Source organism: Urocitellus parryii, chromosome 2, assembly GCF_045843805.1.
Source record: "Urocitellus parryii isolate mUroPar1 chromosome 2, mUroPar1.hap1, whole genome shotgun sequence".
Classification (NCBI taxonomy): Eukaryota; Metazoa; Chordata; class Mammalia; order Rodentia; family Sciuridae; genus Urocitellus; species Urocitellus parryii.
In genome coordinates this window covers 170,507,218-170,528,133 of record NC_135532.1, presented here as the reverse complement: position 1 = coordinate 170,528,133, position 20,916 = coordinate 170,507,218, and the positions used below count along the sequence as shown (strand labels likewise).

Here is a 20,916-nt window from a genome sequence, read left to right as displayed (position 1 = left end):
AGAAGCAAGCAACAAATCCTCTCAGCTGGGGGCTGGGGGGCAGGATCTGGGACAACCCCTTGGCACTCTTCCAGCAATGTGTAGCTCTGTCTGGTCCCAGGGCCTGCATCTTGTCAGTGCCAGACCTCACAGCTATGATGTTCCTGGGAAGCTGTGCTTTGCTGCCTTCTTAGTAGCTGATTCAGCAGCAGAGTTCTGGGCAGAAGCCTGCCCCAACTCACCGTGCGATCGCTGTCATACTTTTCTGCAAACTTCCCATAGTGGTAGTAGTGGAAAGTGGGATAGGCCTTCACGGCCTCCTGCTGACACAGGTCCTGGTTCTTGTCTTTGACGCAGTCCACAGCAGCACAGGCAATCTAGGGGGTGAAGTAATGATGGTCAGCATGCGGCGTGCTGGACAGAGATGAAGAGCAAGAGCTTGGAAGTCATTTCCCAAGTGCAAATCTTGGGTTGCTTGAACATTAAGACTTAGAAAGCCCGGTGTTACGGCGCACACTTATAATCCCAACCATCAAAGAGGCTGAGGCAGGAGGATCCAAGTTTGAGTCTAGCCTCAGCAACTCAGCAAGACTGTGTCATGAAGGTATAGGAAAGACTCACAGAGTACAAGAAGATTGAGAGGGAGGGAGGAGGGATGGGAAAGCAGAGGAAAGGTGGAATGAATTTAACAAAATCATGTTATGTGCATATACAAATATGCCTATCTGTGTGTATGGAAAGCACCAATCAAGGAAGGATAATGGATGAGTAAGGGAAAGATCAGTGGAATGGATGGGAGGATGGGGCAGGGTGGGGGCAAGGACAGTGACTGATATGAAGTGGGTCAGATTCCATGCATGTATGATTCTGTTGGAATGAACTTTAGGTACTATGTATAACTTTAATGTGCTATTTAAAAAAAAAAGAAAGAAAGGCTAAGGCTATAGCTGGGTGGTACAGCACCCCTGTGCTCTATTCCAGGTACTGGGGGGCAAAGAGACTTAGAGAAAATGACCTAGTCTTAGGGCCTCAGTTTCCTCAGTTGTAAAATGGGGTAATAAAACCTAGGTTATCGGGATACCAGAAGGATTAAGTAAGAGAGTTCAAAGGAGGTCGACGTGCACGGGAACTGGCCCAGCACAATGGTGAGTGTCAGCTGCCACGGCAATCTCTCCTCCAGACCCATACCCAGGCTGTCCCCAGAGGCTGAGCACCTGGAGAGGGAGTCGGATGAACACACAATCCCAACAGGGTGTGACTCTGAGCTATGATATGCAGGTGGCCCAGGTGCCAGTGGACCAAAGGCACTCTGTACCATTCACCATGAGAGCCAAGGCCTGAAGGATAGAGGGGGAGAAAGCCAGGGGGGCATATTCCAGAAGCTGGGAAGGAGTTTAGGGTGACTAAGGCAATTGAGTCTTTATTCAGAAAGAGGCTCTCCAACTGGCCACTGACTTCTTCTTGCCTATCTAACAAACTCCACACTGATAGCTTTCTCTTTTTTTTTTTTTTGTTGGTCTTTCAAAATAAGAGAGTATAAAGCAGAAATGGAGGATTTTTTTTTCTGTTGAAGGTAACAAATGGGAAAAGAAAGAAAAAGGGCCAATTAATGATAATATGCAATACAGAAGTATTGTGGGAAAGGCAAATTCAATGAGGACAAAGGGAGGGGTCCTCTAACCAGCCCACTTGTACTAAAGCCCTGTTATGTGCCAAGACTGTTCAAGGGGTTATAGTTTGGATATGAGGTGTCCCCCAAAGTTCTGGTTTGAATATTCAGAGGTGAAACCCTCTGCTTCACTGGTAGCTATAAATGACCAATATTCCTCTACCACACCCTTCTGCTATGACGTTCTACCTTACCTTGGGCTCAGAATAATGGAACTGCCCACCTATGAACTGAAATAATTGAAACCATGAACCCCAGATAAACTTTTCCTTCTCTAAGGTTGTTCTTTTTGGGTAGTTTGGTCATAGCAATGCAAAGAAACAGGTAGAAGGGTGACCTTAACAAAGGCCAGTCATTAAGCATCTGCCACATAACAAATGAGATCATTCTGGAGCCCAGAGAATACTCTGAAGATGTCTGTGATTCAGTGAGTCTACTTAAGATTGCTGACTAACCATGATTCATAGTTGCTTTGGCTGCTGATTACTCACATGAGGATGGGGCCCCCCCTTTTTAGGTAGGAGAGCTCTGCAGGCCACTAATGGCCATGTCTTCTGGTCATTTACTTTTGTGCCCAGGTGAGCAGGCTTCTGTCAACTACAGGACTGACAGACAGAGAGGGGAATGAGGTACGACCTTCCCCCTGGCCACCAGAAAGCCACACCTGCCTCCCTCACCTCACGTTCTCCTACTGCCTCTTCAGCCACGGAACGTCCCACGCAGTGAGACTTTTTAGAAGGGAGTTTGCAAACTCTCTGCACACAATCCATAGCTGGCTCTCAGTCCTGTTCTATTTGGCCCACATAGAATTTAAAAAGAAAATAAATTTGAATTAACTGCCAAAAGAAAAAGAAGCCAGAAGATTTAATATAAAAATGTGGCTTTCCAGCTTCTCTCTCTCCTTTTTTAAACTTTATTTTATTTATTTATATGTGGTGCCGAGGACTGAACCCAGGGCCTTGCATGTGCAAGGCGAGCGCTTTACTGCTGAGCCATAACCCCAGTCCCCCAGCTTCTCTTTAAGCATCAGAAGATTCAGTGGCACCTGCCCTGCTTTCTACAGGCTGGGGTGGAGACACTGCTGTCTCCTCTGGCGATGCTTGTGGCCTTCACCAGAGTCAGCGTGGAGCCAGCTTCACTCAGGCTGGCCGCTGGCCCTGACAGCCTTCTAAGAACCCCGGCTCACCCTCTAAAGTGTTCTCTGAATTATTTAGAAAGGTGAAGCAGATGTTCTTTGGGTTGTCCAAATGCAGGTTTCATTTCTCAGGGCAGGTGTGTCCATGACTCTGCCTCCACACAGTCAGCAGCAAAGGGACCTCAGTGTCCATCCCTTGGCCACGCGTGGTAGGTCCTCTGCTAGGCTGTGTGAGTGTTTGATGAACATGGCCCCAGGCTGCTGCTCTCCCTGCATCCTCTTTAAATTATGAATTTAATTTGTATACATGCCCCGGAGCTGTTGGAAACATACTGTATGATTTTATAAATCTACTAAATTAAAAATGTGCATCTCTTCTGAATCCTTACACTTGCTGCCGGCCGCGTACCCAGAACATAACTTCTAGCTGTAACGGGGAATCCACACTTGCTTTCTATAGAAGACAGACAGCTTACTCTTTGGGAAGAAGGCAGCAAATAAACCTCTTCTCCATGCTCCCTGGCTCACTAACCTAACGCCTGCTCCACTGGACGCACTCAGGATCTGGACAATCACCTAACACGGTGTACACCTGTGACTTCTGGGTTTGTTCTAGTGGTTGATGTGAATTCCTGGGTACAGTATCAAGTGTCTTGATAGGTCCCCTCAGCATAGCACATGCTGGGATCTCCTTCTCAGTCCTAAGGAGCTGGATGTGAGGCCAATGAAAGATGGGGGTTAAGGACAAGTACTCTGAGTTTCTGAACCTTTGAGTGGCATGTCTCCTGGTGAGGTCTTCCATGGGACTGAGCCTCAGTTACCCACAGTTATCTACCTATTACACACCTGCTTTGGCTTCTTTCCTTTCACGGCTCTTCCTCCATCCCCTATGGGGCTTCCTGAGATCATCTCCCAAGTAAATTCCCTGCACACAAATGGGTCGCAGGTAGGGATCTACTTCTGGAGGCTCAAATTCCATGTGCCTGTGTATGCCATTCTGACTCTGCTCCTTTCCTACAGAGGAACTGAGGGCTGGTCATTTAACCTCTTTGAGCTTCAATCTTCTCTATAAATTGAGGACTGTAATAATCCCTGGTCCATTAAGCTACTGTGAGGACTACATGACACACTGCTGTTAGTGGAAGAGCAGCACTCAGGTGCCAGCAGACATGCAACCGCTCCTTCATTTGGTCAATGTTTACAGGGATCTAAGGTGTCAAGGCTATGGGGAATTCAAGGGCCACTGAGGTCCCTGCCCTCAGGAGGCTTTCTTTACTCCTGATGGCCAGAGGGCCAGCCTTATGATAAGAGGGCCCATGCCATTCGGCAAGATTACAGCAGTGACATTCACAGAGGGGGTGCCTGCTGCCTATGGCCTCCTCCCGAGGTGACTTGCACACTCTTGCTGGCCCCATCCCACACCTGGGCTGGGTACACCTTTAAGTGTACTGAAAGGCAAGCCCCTCCTAGCCGGCCCAGGCTCCTGCCCTGGCCCACCAGCTCCCACCATGGATCCGTGTCCTCTAAGCACCTTCAATAACACCATGCGTTCCAAGGCTAACAGTCTGCAGCCCTTTCTCCAACAGCGTGTCAACTGATAAAGTCCCCAAGTAAGCTCCTGGGAGCGGGTAGAGGCTCCCCAGCTAAAATATGAGCTGCCTCACACAGCTTTATTGATTCAGTAAAATAAATCTCTGCAGGAGCTAATATTGACTTTGGCTATGAAAATGGAAGTGAAGAACCAACTGCATATTGATTGGGGAAGGAACTGGGACTGGCTGCAGGGTAGGGGGGAAAAAATACAATTCCAGCTAAGAAGAGGCAGCAAGCGAGCGGCAGGAAGAATGGGGACTTGGAGACCCAGTTCTGGCTGTCAGTAAACTTCCTGGATACCCTTAGGCAAGGGATACAGCTCCTCTCTGGACTTTGCTATCTCATGACTAAAAAGAGAGAGTGGACAGGTCAGTGGTTCCCAGATATCAGTTTTCCAAAATCACCAACTTCCAGAAGCATCCCCTAGAGCCTCCAATCTGACATTTGCAGGATGGCATCGCACAATCATACACCACGCCTGGAGCATGGAACGGGCACCATCACCTTAGCCCTCAGGCCAGATGCTGGCCTTGAGGGCTGCTGTTACTGCTGTAACTGTGTGCAGCCTCCAGGAACCTCAGGTGGGCCAGCTGCTGTGAGTGACGGTGATCCCTGGCTTGGAATACAGGAAGTTGGAAGGAGAGACAGAGGGAAGAGGACAGACAGAAGGGAAGAACCCAAGAAAAGGCCAGTAACATTACTGGCCAACCTGAAGACACTCAAGCAAAGGTTTATCAGTGTCCAAGAGAAGGAAGGCATGAAGGAAAATGGGGACCCTGTGCATCAGCAGAGGGGTAATGAGGAAGAGGGAGGCTGGCTCTAGGCTGCCCACTGTGGTTTTGGTAAACCCACCTATACTAACATGAGTCAGGCCACAGGACAGGCTGGTCCCAGATGATCCCAGCAGTGGTCCAGTGGGTAGAGAGGGTCATGTCAATATAGGGTTAGGATGCCAGCCCAGGATCATTCATCAGTGATGCTTTAGGATCCCTTCCTGGACCTCCTGGAGGCTGTAGAGACCTAAGCAGCAAGTGGGGGCAGGGGGACTACCAACCCAGCCGTTCTTCTGTCTGCCCCAGAGCAGTGTTCAAGTAAGGGTGATGACAGCTAATGTGGGATGACAGCTACGTCAGTCCTGGAGTGGGCAGCTGGGCTGGGCTGGACATCTCTGGAGCCCCCATGGTATGCACAGAGCCTGGGTGTCACAAGTGGGTGGGGATTGTGAAGTAGGCAGGGTATGGGACGCCCCTTCTTGCCATACCTCTGTCAATCCAGGACAAGCACCAGGTCTTTATACTCCCTTCTGGTGGGATGAGGGATGACTAAAGGGCATAGCCAGGACTTATGGGTGGACAGTAGAACTTCCTGACTCCAGGGAAGAGCCTGAAGGTCTGAGTCTAAGTGGAATCTGGTCCCTAGTTTGTTCCCACTCTCCATGTATGTGCCTGTCCCCAGCCTTTCTCTGGCTTTTTATCCCTGAAAGTTCTCAACACCCATCTCAGCCACTCTCTCCAGGACTGCATTTTTGCCTCCTTGGGCCTGGAGAGCACTTGCTGCCTGCCAGTCTTTGGCCCTTGATCAAAACCTCTCTCTACCAGCCCTAGGACAGTAATCTACCTCCGCTTCACATGTGCCTCTCCCCACTTTGGTTGAACCCCATTCTGGCTGCTTGGTCTGTATGCTATTTGTGACAACTGACATCACCCTGTCCTGGCCCAGCCTAAAGATTCTGCCTGGGAAAATAAGGCAATAGCAATTTGGGGTATGAGTGTGGGAGCATGGTTCCACCACAACCTTGTGCTTCTGAGATCTGTTTGTTGTAGGGTTGCTGTGACTGAGTTCAAGGGCTGGGAAGAATCTTCAGAGTCATCTCTGCCAGCCCGCTCACTGGGAAGATGAGAAGGAAACTCAAGAACTTGGGCCGGGGGTTGGGGTGGGGTTCAGAGACATAGCCCATGCCTAGCAAGTCCATGGGCTCTATCCCATCACCACAAAAAAGGAGGGAATGCAGAGACACGGGGGCTCATGGGACTTCCCTGAGTTCTGGGGACTTGTCTTGCCCTAGGGACCACAAACTGCCCTCTCCCAGTGGCAGTCTGGTTGCTGGAATTGCCTGGGAGCTGCGCCTGGTACCTGCATCCTAATCCAATCTGCAGATCCAGCTTGTTAATTTTATGCTTCATCAGCTGGCGGCTGCAGGAGCCTCTCGCTCAGGAAGGATGAGGATCCACCGGCATGGCCTGGCTCTCCTCCATTTGACTTTTGTGGGTTTTTTTTTTAATTTGTGTTTTTAATTATATAAGTGATGCATGACTACAACCCTACTGTAAAAAGGTTTGAACGTTAAAAAAATAGACAGATGACCCTTTGTACCACCCCTCCTCCAAGTCAGCGCTGTAACGCTTCAGTGTATCCCTTTTGGTGGATGCTGCAGCACAAATCCAGCCTGCTCTGTCCTGCCTTACGAAGGAAAATAAATATGTCCTGGTTCCCAAAGGAACTGGCAAAACTGCACCTATTTAGAAACAGCGACCTGGCTGGGTAGGGAAGAAGGTGTAGGGATCAGCGATAGGGCAAAGAACGAGACAGGACAAGAGATGAAGGGGGTATCCTTACCTTTCGGTCATCTTTGAAGGCATCAGCAGTGGCAGTAAAGTACGGGATGACCTTCTTACAGTGTGGGCACCCTGTGTGAGAGGGAGCAGATCGTCACACACTGAGACTGCAGAGCCAGGGCCACTTCCGTGAGTCTCCAGAGAGGCTCTTCCAGGAGTCCCACATCCTCCCACACCACCGTCAGGGTCCATGTGTCAACCCTGCTACCTAAACCATCCCATGCTTGATCAGGGGGCTTTCCAGGAGTCCCTGATACAAGCATCCGTGCGCTCCTGCCCCAGGACCTCCAATCTACCGTCCCCTCGATCCTTATTCTTCAGGATTCTTCCACAGAGGCTGCCCTCAGGACTAGGAAGAACCTGATCCAGGGAGCAGAGGGGGCTTTGGGTTCAGGAAGAAGCATGTGTGCTCAGGATTCTCTGGCCTGTCACATTCTTCTCTTGCCCCAGGATGACAGAAAAATATCTACACTTCATGACTATAAAGTGGCACTGGGAAAGACAGGGGACGGGGCAACCACTCTGAGCTCCCAAGGTTCATGACCCACTGCTAACTTCTAGACTCCTGGCAAGCCCCACCCTTTGCCCTACACCTTGACCTAGAAACCAGGACAGACTTCAGACAGGCTAGGATGGAAGACGAACTACAGGGGGTCGACAGCAGTCCTCAAGCTCCCGGACACTTCCTGTCTCCAGGAAAAGGCCTGTCAAAATGGATGAGGGCCTTCGATGTTCCGCTAGTGCATGCCCTTCCCTGGTGATCTTGTCTCTTGGTCTGTGCATCATCCTGAGCCCTCCATCTGGGGTGCAGGGCAGGACCTGTTTGTGGCCATTTCTCCAGAAGCTTCAGGCTGCTTTGGCCTTCCCCTCAGTGTGAACAGATCAGAACCCAAACCCATCTCCTCTCTTTCCATTCCCAAGATACTGATGAACAGAACTGCCAAGAGGACAGAATGGCTTTGACCCTGACTGTGGTAATTAATTCTGATCAAAACAGGTGTGAGAGGCCACAGGCTCCAGGGGGAGACCTGGCTGTAGCCATAACTTCCTGCCAAACAGCCTGCACATCCCCCGCCCTGGGGAAGAGAATGACGTGGTGGGGAACAGAAATAGCTTTGCTCTTCTGCTTTCTCCTTTTTAGAGTAAGATAATAATGACTGGCATTTCAAAGGGTTTTGTGAAACCAAATTAAGGCTAGGCTACAAATTTAATCTGAATTTAATCAGCACTTGAGCTGTGTTCTGAGGTGGGTGGGTGGGCCATATGGTCTGGCTGGTGGAGTGGCCGGCTGGGCCAGAACAACATTGGGGGTGGTGGGGAGGGGGTTTAGAGGGATTTCCCCAACATCTGACACAGAAGGAGCAGAAGAGACCTGGGCTGGTTATGAGTTATATCAGAACTAAATGAGAAAAAGTGCCTAGTGCAGCCTACATGGCAGATACCAGATGGATGTTACTTGTAATTGCCTAAAATGACAATTATAAGTAACACTTAACTAATTTGTCCTAAAAGACGGATAAAGAGCTCAAACGCATGAAGATGTCACACTCTAAAGGAGTGATATTATATAATTTTCTAAACATTTAAACAACACAAACTATTGGCTAACAATATCTATCAAACTTGCAGGCAGCTACAGGCCCCTGCGTATCCACTAACTGTATTAGGCTGGCTGAAAATCATCTACCCCATCCTCAAAATCTGGTTTCACTATTAATTTTCACTTTTTAACCTCTTTGCTTATTGAAAGTGTAAATGTTAACTGTCAGATTAGTGCACATTTCTGTACCATCAATTTAAAATACCTGGGCCTCAGATTAATGGCCTTAGTTGCATCTCATTTTCTCATTATCCAGAAGGAAGAACATGGCCAGTTAGTAACAAGAGGTCTTTCTCGGAAAGCACACGGAGACATTTCCAAGAGGTGGCAGGTGGATCAGGCAGGCATGCTTTTTAAAAATTGAGGCTTTTTAAAAAAGGCACCCCACTTTGAGGAGCAGGAAAAGCCTCCTCCAGAGTTGGGACAGAGGAGTCAAGAGTCAGAGTGGGGTGGAAAGTCCCACAGAGACTGGCCACAGTGGTCTAGGAAGGGCTGTCCCCATGACTGGGCCACACATGGTACAGGGCAATGACACAGCAGGAGGAGGATGAGTGGGGTGACATGGGAGGCACAGGAATGTAGGAATGAAGTGGGGGTGTGAGGAGATGGGGAAGCAGGAATGGGGGGGACTAAAGAGGTGGGGGTGATGGGATGAGAGGGATGCGGGGAGCAGGACGTGAGGGCCAGCTTTTGCTTCTGACTTTCATCAGGTGTTTGATTGCACTGCTTGACCTTTCTGCAATGCTGCAGTGTTTAAATTCTCTTTGTGTCTGCCCTGACCCTCCCTTCTGGGGACTGAGCCCAGGGCCTCACACATGCCAGGCAAGTGCTCCACCACTGAGCTACATCTCTAGCCTTTTCAAAATTTTATTTTGAGACAGGGTCTTGCTAAGTTACCCAAGCTGGCTGAACTTTCAATTCCCCTGCCTCAGCCTTTGGAGTAGCTGGGATTACATGTGTGCATCACAACGCCGGGTAGCTTCTGTATATAAATAAGTTTAAGCATACTATAGTGTTCATAGTTTACATAAGTACATATTATTTTTATTATCAAAAAATATATTTCTTTGTCCATGGGTGGTCTTCCCTTGTCCCCACCCCCCACCCCCACACTGATGAAATTGTATCCCCCAGGTATACTGGGGTAAGATTTGGAAATAGGGGGGCTGGACTTGTAGCTCAGTGGTAGAGCACTTGCCTAGTACCTATGAGGCACTGGGTTCCATTCTAGCACCACATAAAAGTAAATAAAGGCATTGTGTCCATATACAAATAAAAAAAATTAAAAAATATTTGGAAATAGAAAAGGGCAAAAGAGAGAGATGGGAAAACTCTAAGGGCTAAACCTTTGCCAGAAAATGAGTCACTGAGCCACAAGGCCCCAAAAGGACTGTCAGAGTAGACGGGAGTCCCTGAGGGATGGCAGGGACATGCATGGTGCTTCCTGTACCATGGGCCAGGACACTGCCCAACACAGCCACTATTTGATCAAAGAAGAAAGGACTGTGAGTTTTACAGTCCAGGAGGGTAGGAGTTGCTACCTCAGAATTCCTGGTCTGTCTGTCTGCTCCCTTATCTGGTGGGGCTTTTGTGTCAGTCACGAGGGCCCTCTGGTCAGAGGGCTCTAGCTCAGAGGCCTGGACGCTCCGGGAGAAAGCATTTAATCTGCACTTTGTGACGTCCACCCGGTAACGGGTCAAGGACTCCTGTAGCCAAGTGCTCACTTGCTAAGAAAACTCTTTCTGAATTGTGCCTGTGACAGAGAGCCACCCAGGCTGAGGAAGGCCTGCCACTAACTTGACACAAGACCCTGAGCAGGTCACACCACTCCTGGGTCTCATCTCTGCCTTCTTTTGCCCTGAAGGAAGATGTTCTCAAAATCCAGTGAGGCTTCTAAGCCCACTCTAAGGATAGTGAGAAGTTCTATAAGGAACTCGGAGAACAAGTCCAGCTCTGACCAGAGGCGGAAGCTGAGGGGCAGGAAGGCCACCAACACACACGCATTGGCCACCAGAGAGATGGGGTCGGAGGCCGGGGTCTGCCAGGTCCCGGCAGTGGCCCTTCCCAGCCTGCGAGAGTGAGAATACATTACAGATTACTGCCACTAGAACAGCGGGGGCAGGAGGGGAGCAAACAGGAGGGCCGGCTACAACTGAGCAGGTTTATGACTAGATTGAGCTGCCTGGCATCTCCGTAGACAGCAGCTTTTATTATCCTCACTCCATTAAGCTGAGCTGTAACCTGGGGGAGGGAGAGAAGGGCAACAGAACAGTGGGAAATTCTAAGAACCTTTCCTTCTAAGTGTCAATTAACAACTTCAAAATGGGAATACACAAAAACCCGAGGTCACAGACACCCACGGTAGCAGACCTGTCACATCCTCAGCTTATGCTGTGATTAAAATGAGAATCACATGGGACTGGGGACGGGACTGGGGATGGGACTGTGACTGTTCCTGCACCACAGAATCAAACCCAAATGGCTCAGACCCCACTGGGAAGGTCACGGGAAGGGGATTCCAAAGTCCCAAAGTCGAAGACAGTGCCTGGAGGAGGAGGAAGAGCAGGAGGAAGAAGAGGGGGGGCAATGGAGTGGCGGCCCGGGACAGGCAGCACAAAGAACCCCGGATGGGAGGAGACTGGGCCCCAGCCCAGACAGAGGCAGAGGGCTTTACCCTGAAAAAGGTGCCCCCCAAATGGGGGTGAGACCCCCCCCCCAGGGCTGACAAAAGGAAACCCTGGATATTTAAGGCCTTCTCAGCCAGGGGTGAAACTAAGGAGGCTGGCTCCTAGTAGAGATACTTCTAGAGTTGACAAGTGGTTGTTCTGGTCCCTGGGGTATAGTGGGAGATGTCTTCTTGGTTTGGGGAGTGGCCCCTCTCACCTCATCCCTCAGGGGAATGAGCTACTTACACGGAGCATAGAACATGACCAAGGTGTGTTTCTTCCTTTTCAGGGTGTCCCGGAAGTTGTCCCCCACCAGATGCAACACGCTTGTCTGCTGCTCTTCCCAAGTGGGCTCTGGGGGTGGAGGGGCCTCGGGGCTGCAGGAAGCGGGGGTGGGGGAGCAGTTATGAGGAGGGAGTTGGGGATTGACAGGTGTTCCCACCCCCACAGGAACACACATGAATTCCCTTTGCATTATTTCTGAAATTTCACTGTAAAACCTCCGTTTAAACTCTCACAGGTCCACATCATCCACAAAAAGATTCCTTCTGAGGGAAGCCATTTGTGGAGCTGTGGGAGATCTGCTGCTCTTTTAGGTCAGGCACATCTTTGGATATGGGCCATGAGCCCTCCCCAAGGGTATAGAACCTCTTCTCAGCTCTCCCTCCTGCCTCCTAGGGGCTCCTAAATCATCCTCTTCTCCAAAGCTTTTGTTTTTAGCACAGGCCAAGAAGTAAGGTGGGCCTAGATTCGAATCTGTATCACTAGCCTGTTGTGTGATCTTGAGTAAGTCACTAAATCCCTCTGAGCCTCTATTTTCTTTTCTGTTAAATGAACGCAGTGGCACCTGCATCTGCAATATCAATGAAGAGCAGAGGCAGTTCATGTAGAGCACCTATTTGATCCAGCAATGGGCATTTACTAAGAACTGGGAAGCTCTAATAAGTGACAGGCAGTAAATAAATGCCTGTCCACTGGTTCCCTCCACTCTGCCTCACGCGAGGATACAGAAATTTTGCTGTGGAATGTTCCCCAAAGGCCCATGTGTTAAAGAAGCTGGAGGAGGAAGACCAACTTGGAAGTGCAAAGGAGGAGGAGGGAAGAGTAATGCGTTCTAAGTCTTGGTGGGTTGGAAGTAACAGTTCCCAAGAATGACATTATTTGGAAGTGGTAGAAACTTTTAATAGGTCGGGCTTAGTGGGAGGTTTTAGGTCACTGCTGGGTTTGAAGTTCACTGCCACGAACTGAAACCTCTGAAACTGTGAGCCAAAATAAACCTTGTCTCTTTCTAAGTTGATGATCTCAGATATTTGTTACAGTAAAGCCAACTATCAGGGAGCTGCAGGGTCATTTAAAAGCTTTTACTGCCCTTGCTCCCCCTATTCTACAGCCCTCTTTCCCTTCCTCCTCTGAGCAATATCCCCCCCTGCACTCTCGTCACAGCTACTGCCAGGCTTGGTGCAGAGCCAGCCAGGCACGGAGCTACTCTGACTATACTCACTTTTTTGAGGCCCTCTCTGCACCAAAAGCAACCGTGTCCCCTACCTGGCACACAGCCCTTTCTTCCAATTCTATTCCAAGCCTTTGCAATTCTCAAAAAAGATGTCATCCCTCTGCATGGCTTCAGTGACACCCACAGTTGAGGGTAACTGGAGCCCTGATGCCTGGCTCCAGGTGATTTTCAGCCACTTCAGGTAGAGGCCTCGTTATTACTTCCAACCCACCAAGACTTAGAACACAACACTCTTCCCTGCTCCTCCTTTGTACCTCCCAAGTTGGTCTTCCTCCCCCAACTTTCTCATGTTGGCACAGCACTCCTGAGCTTGGGACCAAGACTAGTCCCTCCCCCCTTTCCTGTCTTCCTCCCTTTGTCCTCCAGGCTCCCTGGCTCCATGGATGACACCACCAACCAGACCTTTCTGCTCTTCCCTTATCCTGAATATTGTTTTTTTTGGCTGCCGGCCTACAGGCACGTCTCAGTCACCTGCAGCTTGGCCACCTGTGCAGACACTGGCAGACACCTTGCACCTCACCTGGCACCGTCTGCTCTCCCTGCGTCTGGGTGAGAAGCCTCAATCCTCTACCCGAGAGCCATCTGCTGACCATGTACCACCTGGAGGCTCCCTTCCATGTGCCTGAAAGAACTACAATTTGTCCCTGGGCGGGGTCCTTCATGGCTCTGCACCCAAGTTTCTCTTCATCAATGAAACAGAAATAAAAACTCTTATTAAAAGAATAAATTCCTCAGTAGGATTTGTGACGACACAGGTGTGAGTTAGAAAAGCAAGGGACAGGAGATGTGGCACAGTACGTGCCTTATGCATGTGGCACCCTGGGTTGGATCCCCAGCACTGTGAAAAGGCAAAAGAAAAGAGATGGGAAAGCTTTCTTCAAAGGCTCAGTGGTATCATCACTTGTCACACATTGTCAGTCAAAGCCGCCCTGACAGCTCCAGTCAGTAATAAAAACAACCTCCTTTGAGTATTTCCATGAGAGGCATCATGCTAAGCACTTTTCACACTTAATTCCATAGACTTGTCTAGGGAAGTCTACAGGGGGAGTGCTGTCTCCACTTTACAGAGGAGAAACCGGCTTCGAGGGGTCAAGGACATGGCTCAGGGTCATACTCCGAGAGCAGGTCTCACAGTCCATGAAGACCATGCTTTTCATGTTCTCAGTGGTGGGGACTATGCACAGGAAGGACAGAGGCACTTGTGCCCACCACTGTGTGCAGGACTCTGAAGCACTGATGAGCAATGATCAACGCTCTGAATCCCTCAGCATCACCAGGACCTGTGACCTGATCCTCCACCTGCCTCAGTGCCACCCAGAGCATGGCTGGAATGGCAGGTGTGAACGAATCATAGATACCAGGCACCAGAAGGCCCGGGAGGAGCAAGCACCAGCTCTTCTGGAGGCGAGTCACTCCCTCTGGTCCCTCCAACACAGGCCTGCCTTCCCTTAGGATAAAGTGGGAGAGGCAGACCCAGGCCCTCAGCCTGTTGTCTTCTGCTCGTGCCAACTCTGCTCCTGTTCTTTGTGCTGCTTTTCCCCTAGACACCATGGTGGTGGAGAGTCCCATTCACATCTCTTGAACCAAAGCTTCAGGAATGGGAGTCCCAGAATTCGGCCTTAAAAAAGCACTTCTCACCACGGAATGCTAATTTACATCAAGTTGGAGGACTAATGTCCTGACCAAGTACGTCAATTGAAGCGCTGTCATTTTGCACAGTTCTTGTGTTGTTTTGTGACTTTTCACCGTGCTTTGCACACGGGCATCACTACCCCGTGTACTAGGGACCTTGGCCAAGGCTGGAATGTTTTCCATTATTTTATCTTCCCCAACTTCTGAAGTGAGGAAATCTCCTGAAATACCCAAGCTCTGTGTGAACCTTCGAATCCAGCAGGGGTGTGGTGGGGCAGGCAGAAGAGGGTCACTGCTCAACTGTGCCCTATACTCAAGCATGGCGGGAGGCTTCCTCCCTGTCTCAGTGCACCTATGCACTGGGCCCAATTAGTCCCCTCACAGAGGAGGAAATGCCAACCATCGTGGGCTCTAAACTCCCTGGGTCTTTGGGTCAATAATCACAAAGTTCTCTGGACTTGCAGGCTGTGTGAGTTGAACTGTGTCCCCTCCAAATTCATGTTTTTTGTTTTGGTGACCTTAGTAAACCTACACACAGGCTAAGGGGGCTCTTTGAAAGCTTACCCTAAACCCCAAACTACAGCAGTATACTCTGTGGACACTATAGGAGGCCCAGCAACCACCAGCAAACCTGGGGTGGAATGAAGGCGGCTCTGGATGTGAGTAGCCGTGTGTTCCCTTCATTCACTCAAATGGGAGGAGCTCAACAGAGATGATGAAATGTGGGGCTAGGGAGACTCAAAGGGGACAGGAAACAGTGGATCTGGTGAAACTGCATCCATGGGGGGCTGAGAACCCGCTGGCTTGGCATGAGGTCAGGGTGAGAGAGGTGGCCTTAGGACCCAGGATGTCAACTCTGTCTTGGCTCCTGTGAGCCCTGGGCCAAGGACTGTGGGCCAGAGAGTTTACTTCATCTTTTCAAGGAAGTCTCCAGTGGCTGGTAGCCAGCAGTTAGGATGTGCCATTAAGATCATAAAACTCACTTCTGCATCCACTCAATAAACTTCTTCTTTGTTCTGAGCGCAGGCACTGCATATTTCTCTCCATTCTTAAAATACTTCAACGTAGGAAACTCTGAGATGTGGAATCTCTCTGCCAGGGCCTTGTTGACAGTGGCATCGACAGCTGCAAGGACACCAGAGCTCTGGGATGGGGGAAAGGCCAACCATGCATTACAGCCTCAGACTTGGTGCTGCTGGAGAGAGGAGCCCAGATGCTGGCCCCACACCCCTCCTGGTCTTGCCGAAGTCTAACTGGGGTGCCTGGTCCCCAGGAGCCACAGATCCCAGGGAACAGCTGAACGCTGGCAGGGGCTGAGAGGAGGTTTTGGAAACTGCCCCACCAACCATGCTGGGCAGACTAGGGCCAGCTCCCAATATCAAGGTCCCAGAGGAAAGATGGAGTAGGCAGAGGTCACCTGGATAGGTAATGGGAACACGGCCCCATAGGTTTTCTGTCCCCCTCCATCCCTGGTGGGGACCCCACATGTCCCAACCAAGATGTGTTAACTGAGGGACACAGAAGCACTGCAGGCCTCCAGGGAGTGGGAGAGCTGCTTTCAGGGCACGCAGGGGATGTCGCTGTAATGATTCCGTGTGTCAGTGACTCTTCAAAGGGAAAGGGGAGGGGTCAGGGGAGGAAGCTTACTTCTGCTTCTCCATGGAGGACTTCCGCTGCACTCTCAAACTCTGGCTTCATCTTCTTACAGTGTCCACACCCTGCGGGGGGAGAGCAAGAGAAACCATTTCCATGGCACGAAGACCCTGGTGATGTCCCCTGTGCTGCCTCCCCAAGACAGCCTGACCCCGTTCCCAGAATCTGGAGTATGTGAGAGAAAAGAAGACAGATGCCAGCACAGAGAAAAGAGCTCTTCAGCCTAATCCACTGGGGTGGGCTGAGATGGCAGGGTGCCCAAGAGACAGAAATGAGACGACTATGTAACAACACTTGCAACACGAATACAGCCCCGGTGGGCCGGGCACTGATCTAGTGTTTTAAATCCTCACGCTGGCCCTACAGGTAGGAACTGACAGGATCTCCATTTCACAGATGGAAAAACTGAGGCACCAAGAGTATGGGGGACTGCCCTTAGCTGCACACACAACCAGGCTGAAAATCCAAGTAACCCAGCTGGAGGCCACGGCATGGGAAACACATGCCTCCTATTCCATCATCATGTCTGGATCTGAGTTAAGAATAAGAACTCATAGAAGCAAAAGGGGAATTTTTCCCAGGGAAAATTAAGTTCTAGTTGTCCTCACAGGAGAGGGGTTATGATGCAAACAGACAAAAAGATTTGACTTCCTGTTTCCAAATGAATAGCATTTTCTTGGGACAAAGACAGCTGTGCCCTTTTCTCACAACCACATGAATGCAGTCGGATGTCATGAAGAATAACATAGGAAGGAAACAGGCACTATGTGCAGATGACATCAGGGTTGGGGTAAACTCTTCATTTTCATAGAAAGAGTGCTCTCTGGCTTTCGGTGCTGGAGGGGTGATGAGGTGAGACGATCGGGACTGACTCAAGGCTGCAGGCTGCTCTGGAGGGGAACTGACTGCATGGGCACCCCGCATACACCAGGCTCAGCGGATGCCAAGATGTAGCTCAGCCTTCTTGGGGGTGTGCTACTATGTGGGAGATGACAGCACAGAAATTCTGATTGTTAGGACAAAGAGATTCAAGAGGCACGGAAGACAGACTTGTATGATCAGAGACCTCCCACGTCCTTCCAAGAGCCACCTGAGCCACAGAATCAGCCTCCATTGAGCCCTGAGCAGAGATGAAGGTTCTTATGTCTCCTCCAAGGTCATTGCGACGAGAGTCAGTTTCCCTCTTACTCCTTCCATTCTATTCTTCAGTCCATCCTTGCCGGGCCCCTCCCAGGGACAAGGGGCCTCAGAGTAGCTACTCCCACTCCTGGTAACATAAAACCTACCGGATCATCAAATTCCCAGGCAGTGCCGTCAAGCCCCTCCTCTGGAAAGAGCACCCGGGACTGGACGCAGTCAAGAAAACTGACCTGGACGGAATCCAGCCCGGGCAGCAGCTGCAGTTCTTAGCTACACCAGTAGGTTGGTTCTTCCCAAAGGGGTATGTGGCTGAGTGACACCACAAAACTCCTCAGCTTGGAAGCTCCACAGGGCCCAGTGGGCAGGAAGGAGAGAGAGCGCCAAACACAGGCCCCTTGCATAGGGAGCTCCTTACTCCAGCTGGGCCGCAATGCGGAGGAGAGGGGAGGCTTTTCCTTGGGCTCTTCCCATTTAAAGACAGAGAGGAACATGGTCTTCAGTAGAGAGGGAAATAGCGCTTTCAAGAGATGAACCAGAAAATGCACTTCCTGTCCCCATCCCTACACCCTGGGGAGCTGAAGGCTTCTCCCTTGGACCCTGCCACATGCTGTACTCGCATTACACTGTCATCATGCAGGGCCTGTGGGTTTTCTACCTTGTACCTCCACAGCAAAAAGGGTCACCGTTTAATAGAAACATAAGTATTTATTGGTTGGCAAGAAGAGAACATACTGAATTAAGTAATTAGTAGAGGGTTTGGGAAGACTTCTGGAGGAGGCAGATGACAGGACCCGTGGAGGGGAGTAAGAGGGGCAGCACCCAGACCCCACTCGGCAGAGCAAGAGCAGCCCAGAGGAACAGGGACGCCCCAGGCCCCACTCAGCAGTGCGAATTCTGCCTCTGAGACCAAGGAGGGGCCACTGTCCTATGGCTCAGACGCCCTGTCCCAGGACTTGTAGAGGGATCAAGGTCATTGCTATTTTGAATAATAAGAACATTATTTCCCATAAGTGAACTTCTAGTGACATCATAATCCATGTGTCATTTTCTAAACAATCAGTTTACAAAAGGGTCGATAAGGCAAGTTGGTCGTTTGTTTTCCCCACAGAAACCACTTTATACTCGGATTACAAGCAGATTCCCTGGAGTGACGGCAAATGCCGGTGTAACAGGATGTACCTGAAGCACACAGAGTGTTTCCATCCCACTGAATCTGCCCCCAGATGGGAAGGCACAGCCTGCAACCCAGCTGGAGACCCAGAGCCGCCCCTCCTGCCGGGCAACAAGAGAGCTCCATCAGGGCAGAGGGCGGTGGCAGGCCTTGGGGCCACTGCCTGTAACAGAATCCCCCACAAAGACGCAGCTACACCTCCAATTTCATGAATGACTTCCCAGGGATCTCAGATCCCCTCACTGGCTCATAGAACTCAGATCCCAGGTCAAGAGGCCAGGGCAGAAGACTGCCCAAAGCTGAGCCAATCCTTTCCCTAGAGGAGGTCCATGGAAGGACCCGGAGAGCCACTCCACTGATGTCCTTCCATGCCACTCCATAGGTCAGCAGCAAATGGAACATTCCGTGGAAGGTTCTACTGACTTACCACGAAAAAAATATTAAGATTTAAAAATGTATTTGATTCTAATTAGGATAAGAAGAAAGGAAGAGATTATTTTGGGGAGTTTATGGTCAGGTTGAAATGTTCTACAAATCTTACCCCCTCAGCCCCAGGTCTACCTCCAGGCTGACAGCTCCCTGCACCCCACAGGAGGGGACCACCATTCTCCTGCCCCCAAACTGACTGGGGTGGAGTTAGGAGGTTTGTACTGCACAGAGACCTTGAGAAAAGAAAGCTCAGCGGCACTGCTGCTGCTGCAGGCCCATCATCCAAGAGTCCAGGCTGCCCTGGAGAAGAAGAGGGTGATCCCTGCACAGTCCTCCCTGCACAGTCCTCCCAGCACCACCCGGACACAGGCTGGCTCAGCCCAGGGAAAGATGCCCGGCAGGCTTCCGGAGATGGCCCCCAAACACACTCTCTCCTAAACATGATGTGGTGGCGCTACAGTCAGGCCAGTTGTTGGCAGGGCCCATGGTCAAGGTGGACAGTGGGTTTGGAGTAGGGATCAGGGGAGGAAAGACAAAGGCAGCCATTGCCACTAATGGAAAACGACTGCTTCCAAACGACCCAGTGCATGTGGCAGGACCCCTGAAGATTAGAGAATCCACCTTGCACTGGGGGTAGAGAGTGCTACCTCTGAACCAGGGTCCTGCCCTTTGGTGCCACTGTCCTGCCTGTTTCCATCAGCGACAGCCAGAGAGGGGTGGCCATCAACCCGTGGGATCTGCCATACAGGTGGAGGGAGGGATGGCTGGAGTATGTGCCAGGAAACTCCTAAGACTTACCCAAGTAAGAAAAAGCTTGCTATCTTCTGGAGATTTCTACTCAGTCTATCTGTGGAGCCTCAAGAGATGCATGGTAGAGTTCAATACATCTGTTTTACAGAGCCAGAAATCATGGTTCCGGGAGACGAAGTGATAAGCCCACCAGGGCTTCTACCTCTTTATCACAGCCCTTTCCCTGACAGATGAGGTCTCTCTGCACTCTTCCGGGTCCACTCCAGTCCCAATGAATGAGTTATTTTTCGTCTTATCACAAAATATCCCCCCCCCTTCTTTTAAACTGAGGATTTAACCAAGGGGCAATTTACCACTGAGCCACATTCCTAGACACCACCCCCCACCACCGCTTTTTTAAAATTTTGAGACAGGGTCTTGCTAAGTTGCTTAGTGCTTTGTTAAACGGCTGAAAGCTGGCCTTGAACTTGCAATCCTCCTACCTCAGCCTCCCAAGTTATTGGGATTACAGACATGCACCACGTCTTCCAGCATTACAAAATACTTCTTATTTCTTCAAGTATTTCTATGGCATTTAATTTTATGTTGCCTTGAGACTGTTACATTGCTGTGCTCTGATATTTAAGAGCACCCAGGGTACCTTTTCAAAACAGAAATCACTTCAAATGCCCTTGCTTAAAACTTTCCAAGGGCTTCCCATCACAGAGAGATTAAAATTCAAACTCCTTATTGTAGCCACAGCCTTGCATGTTCTGGCTCCTGCACACCCAGGTCCATGCCATACTCCATGCTGCAGCCTCGGGCCCCCTTCTCCTCCCCTATCACACCCATCTCCGTTCTACCTCAGGACCCTTGAATATGCTTTTGCCTCTGCCTGGAACATGGTCTTCCCCCAGTCTATGTTAGGCTCACTCCATATCACTGAGGTTTTTGCTCACTTTTTATTTCCACAGAGACCCTCCCTGACCACCTGACCAGAAGGAGCCTCACCCTTCAGCTCTCTTCCACTACCCAGCTTTATTTCCTTAATCGTACTCAAAATAGATGGAGCAGCCCCGCTAACTTGTGTCCGGTCTGTCCCTCAGCTAGAATGTCTAGCTGATAGTGACAGATGATGGTGCTCTGCACACTTTCTGAATGAATTAACCTCAGGATGGTACGGTTCAGGTTTACACCTATGCACACAACTGCTATGGTTAGGAAAAGCATCCTCCAAAGGCCCAAGTGTTAAAGGCTTGGTTTCCAGTCCGTGTGCTGTTGGGGGGTGGGAGAACCTTTAAGAGGTGGGGCCCAACAGGAGGAAGCTAGGTCCCTGTCCCTGGGAGCATGCCCTTGAAAGGGATCACAAGACCCCAGCTCCTCCTTTCCTTC

The 20,916-nt window shown here is 50.3% G+C and overlaps 1 protein-coding gene across 1 annotated transcript in view; it reads right to left on the bottom strand.

Moving 5' to 3' along the window:
* Positions 1–20,916, bottom strand: part of Pdia5 (protein disulfide isomerase family A member 5) — an 89,254-nt gene that overhangs the window by 321 nt on the left and 68,017 nt on the right. The window contains exons 12-16 of the mRNA XM_026394566.2: positions 16,050–16,120; positions 15,386–15,546; positions 11,504–11,634; positions 6,993–7,063; positions 222–356 (exon numbers count right to left, since the gene is read on the bottom strand). Of these exons, the coding sequence (XP_026250351.2) occupies positions 222–356; positions 6,993–7,063; positions 11,504–11,634; positions 15,386–15,546; positions 16,050–16,120 (569 nt within the window). The remainder of the gene's footprint in view (positions 1–221; positions 357–6,992; positions 7,064–11,503; positions 11,635–15,385; positions 15,547–16,049; positions 16,121–20,916) is intronic.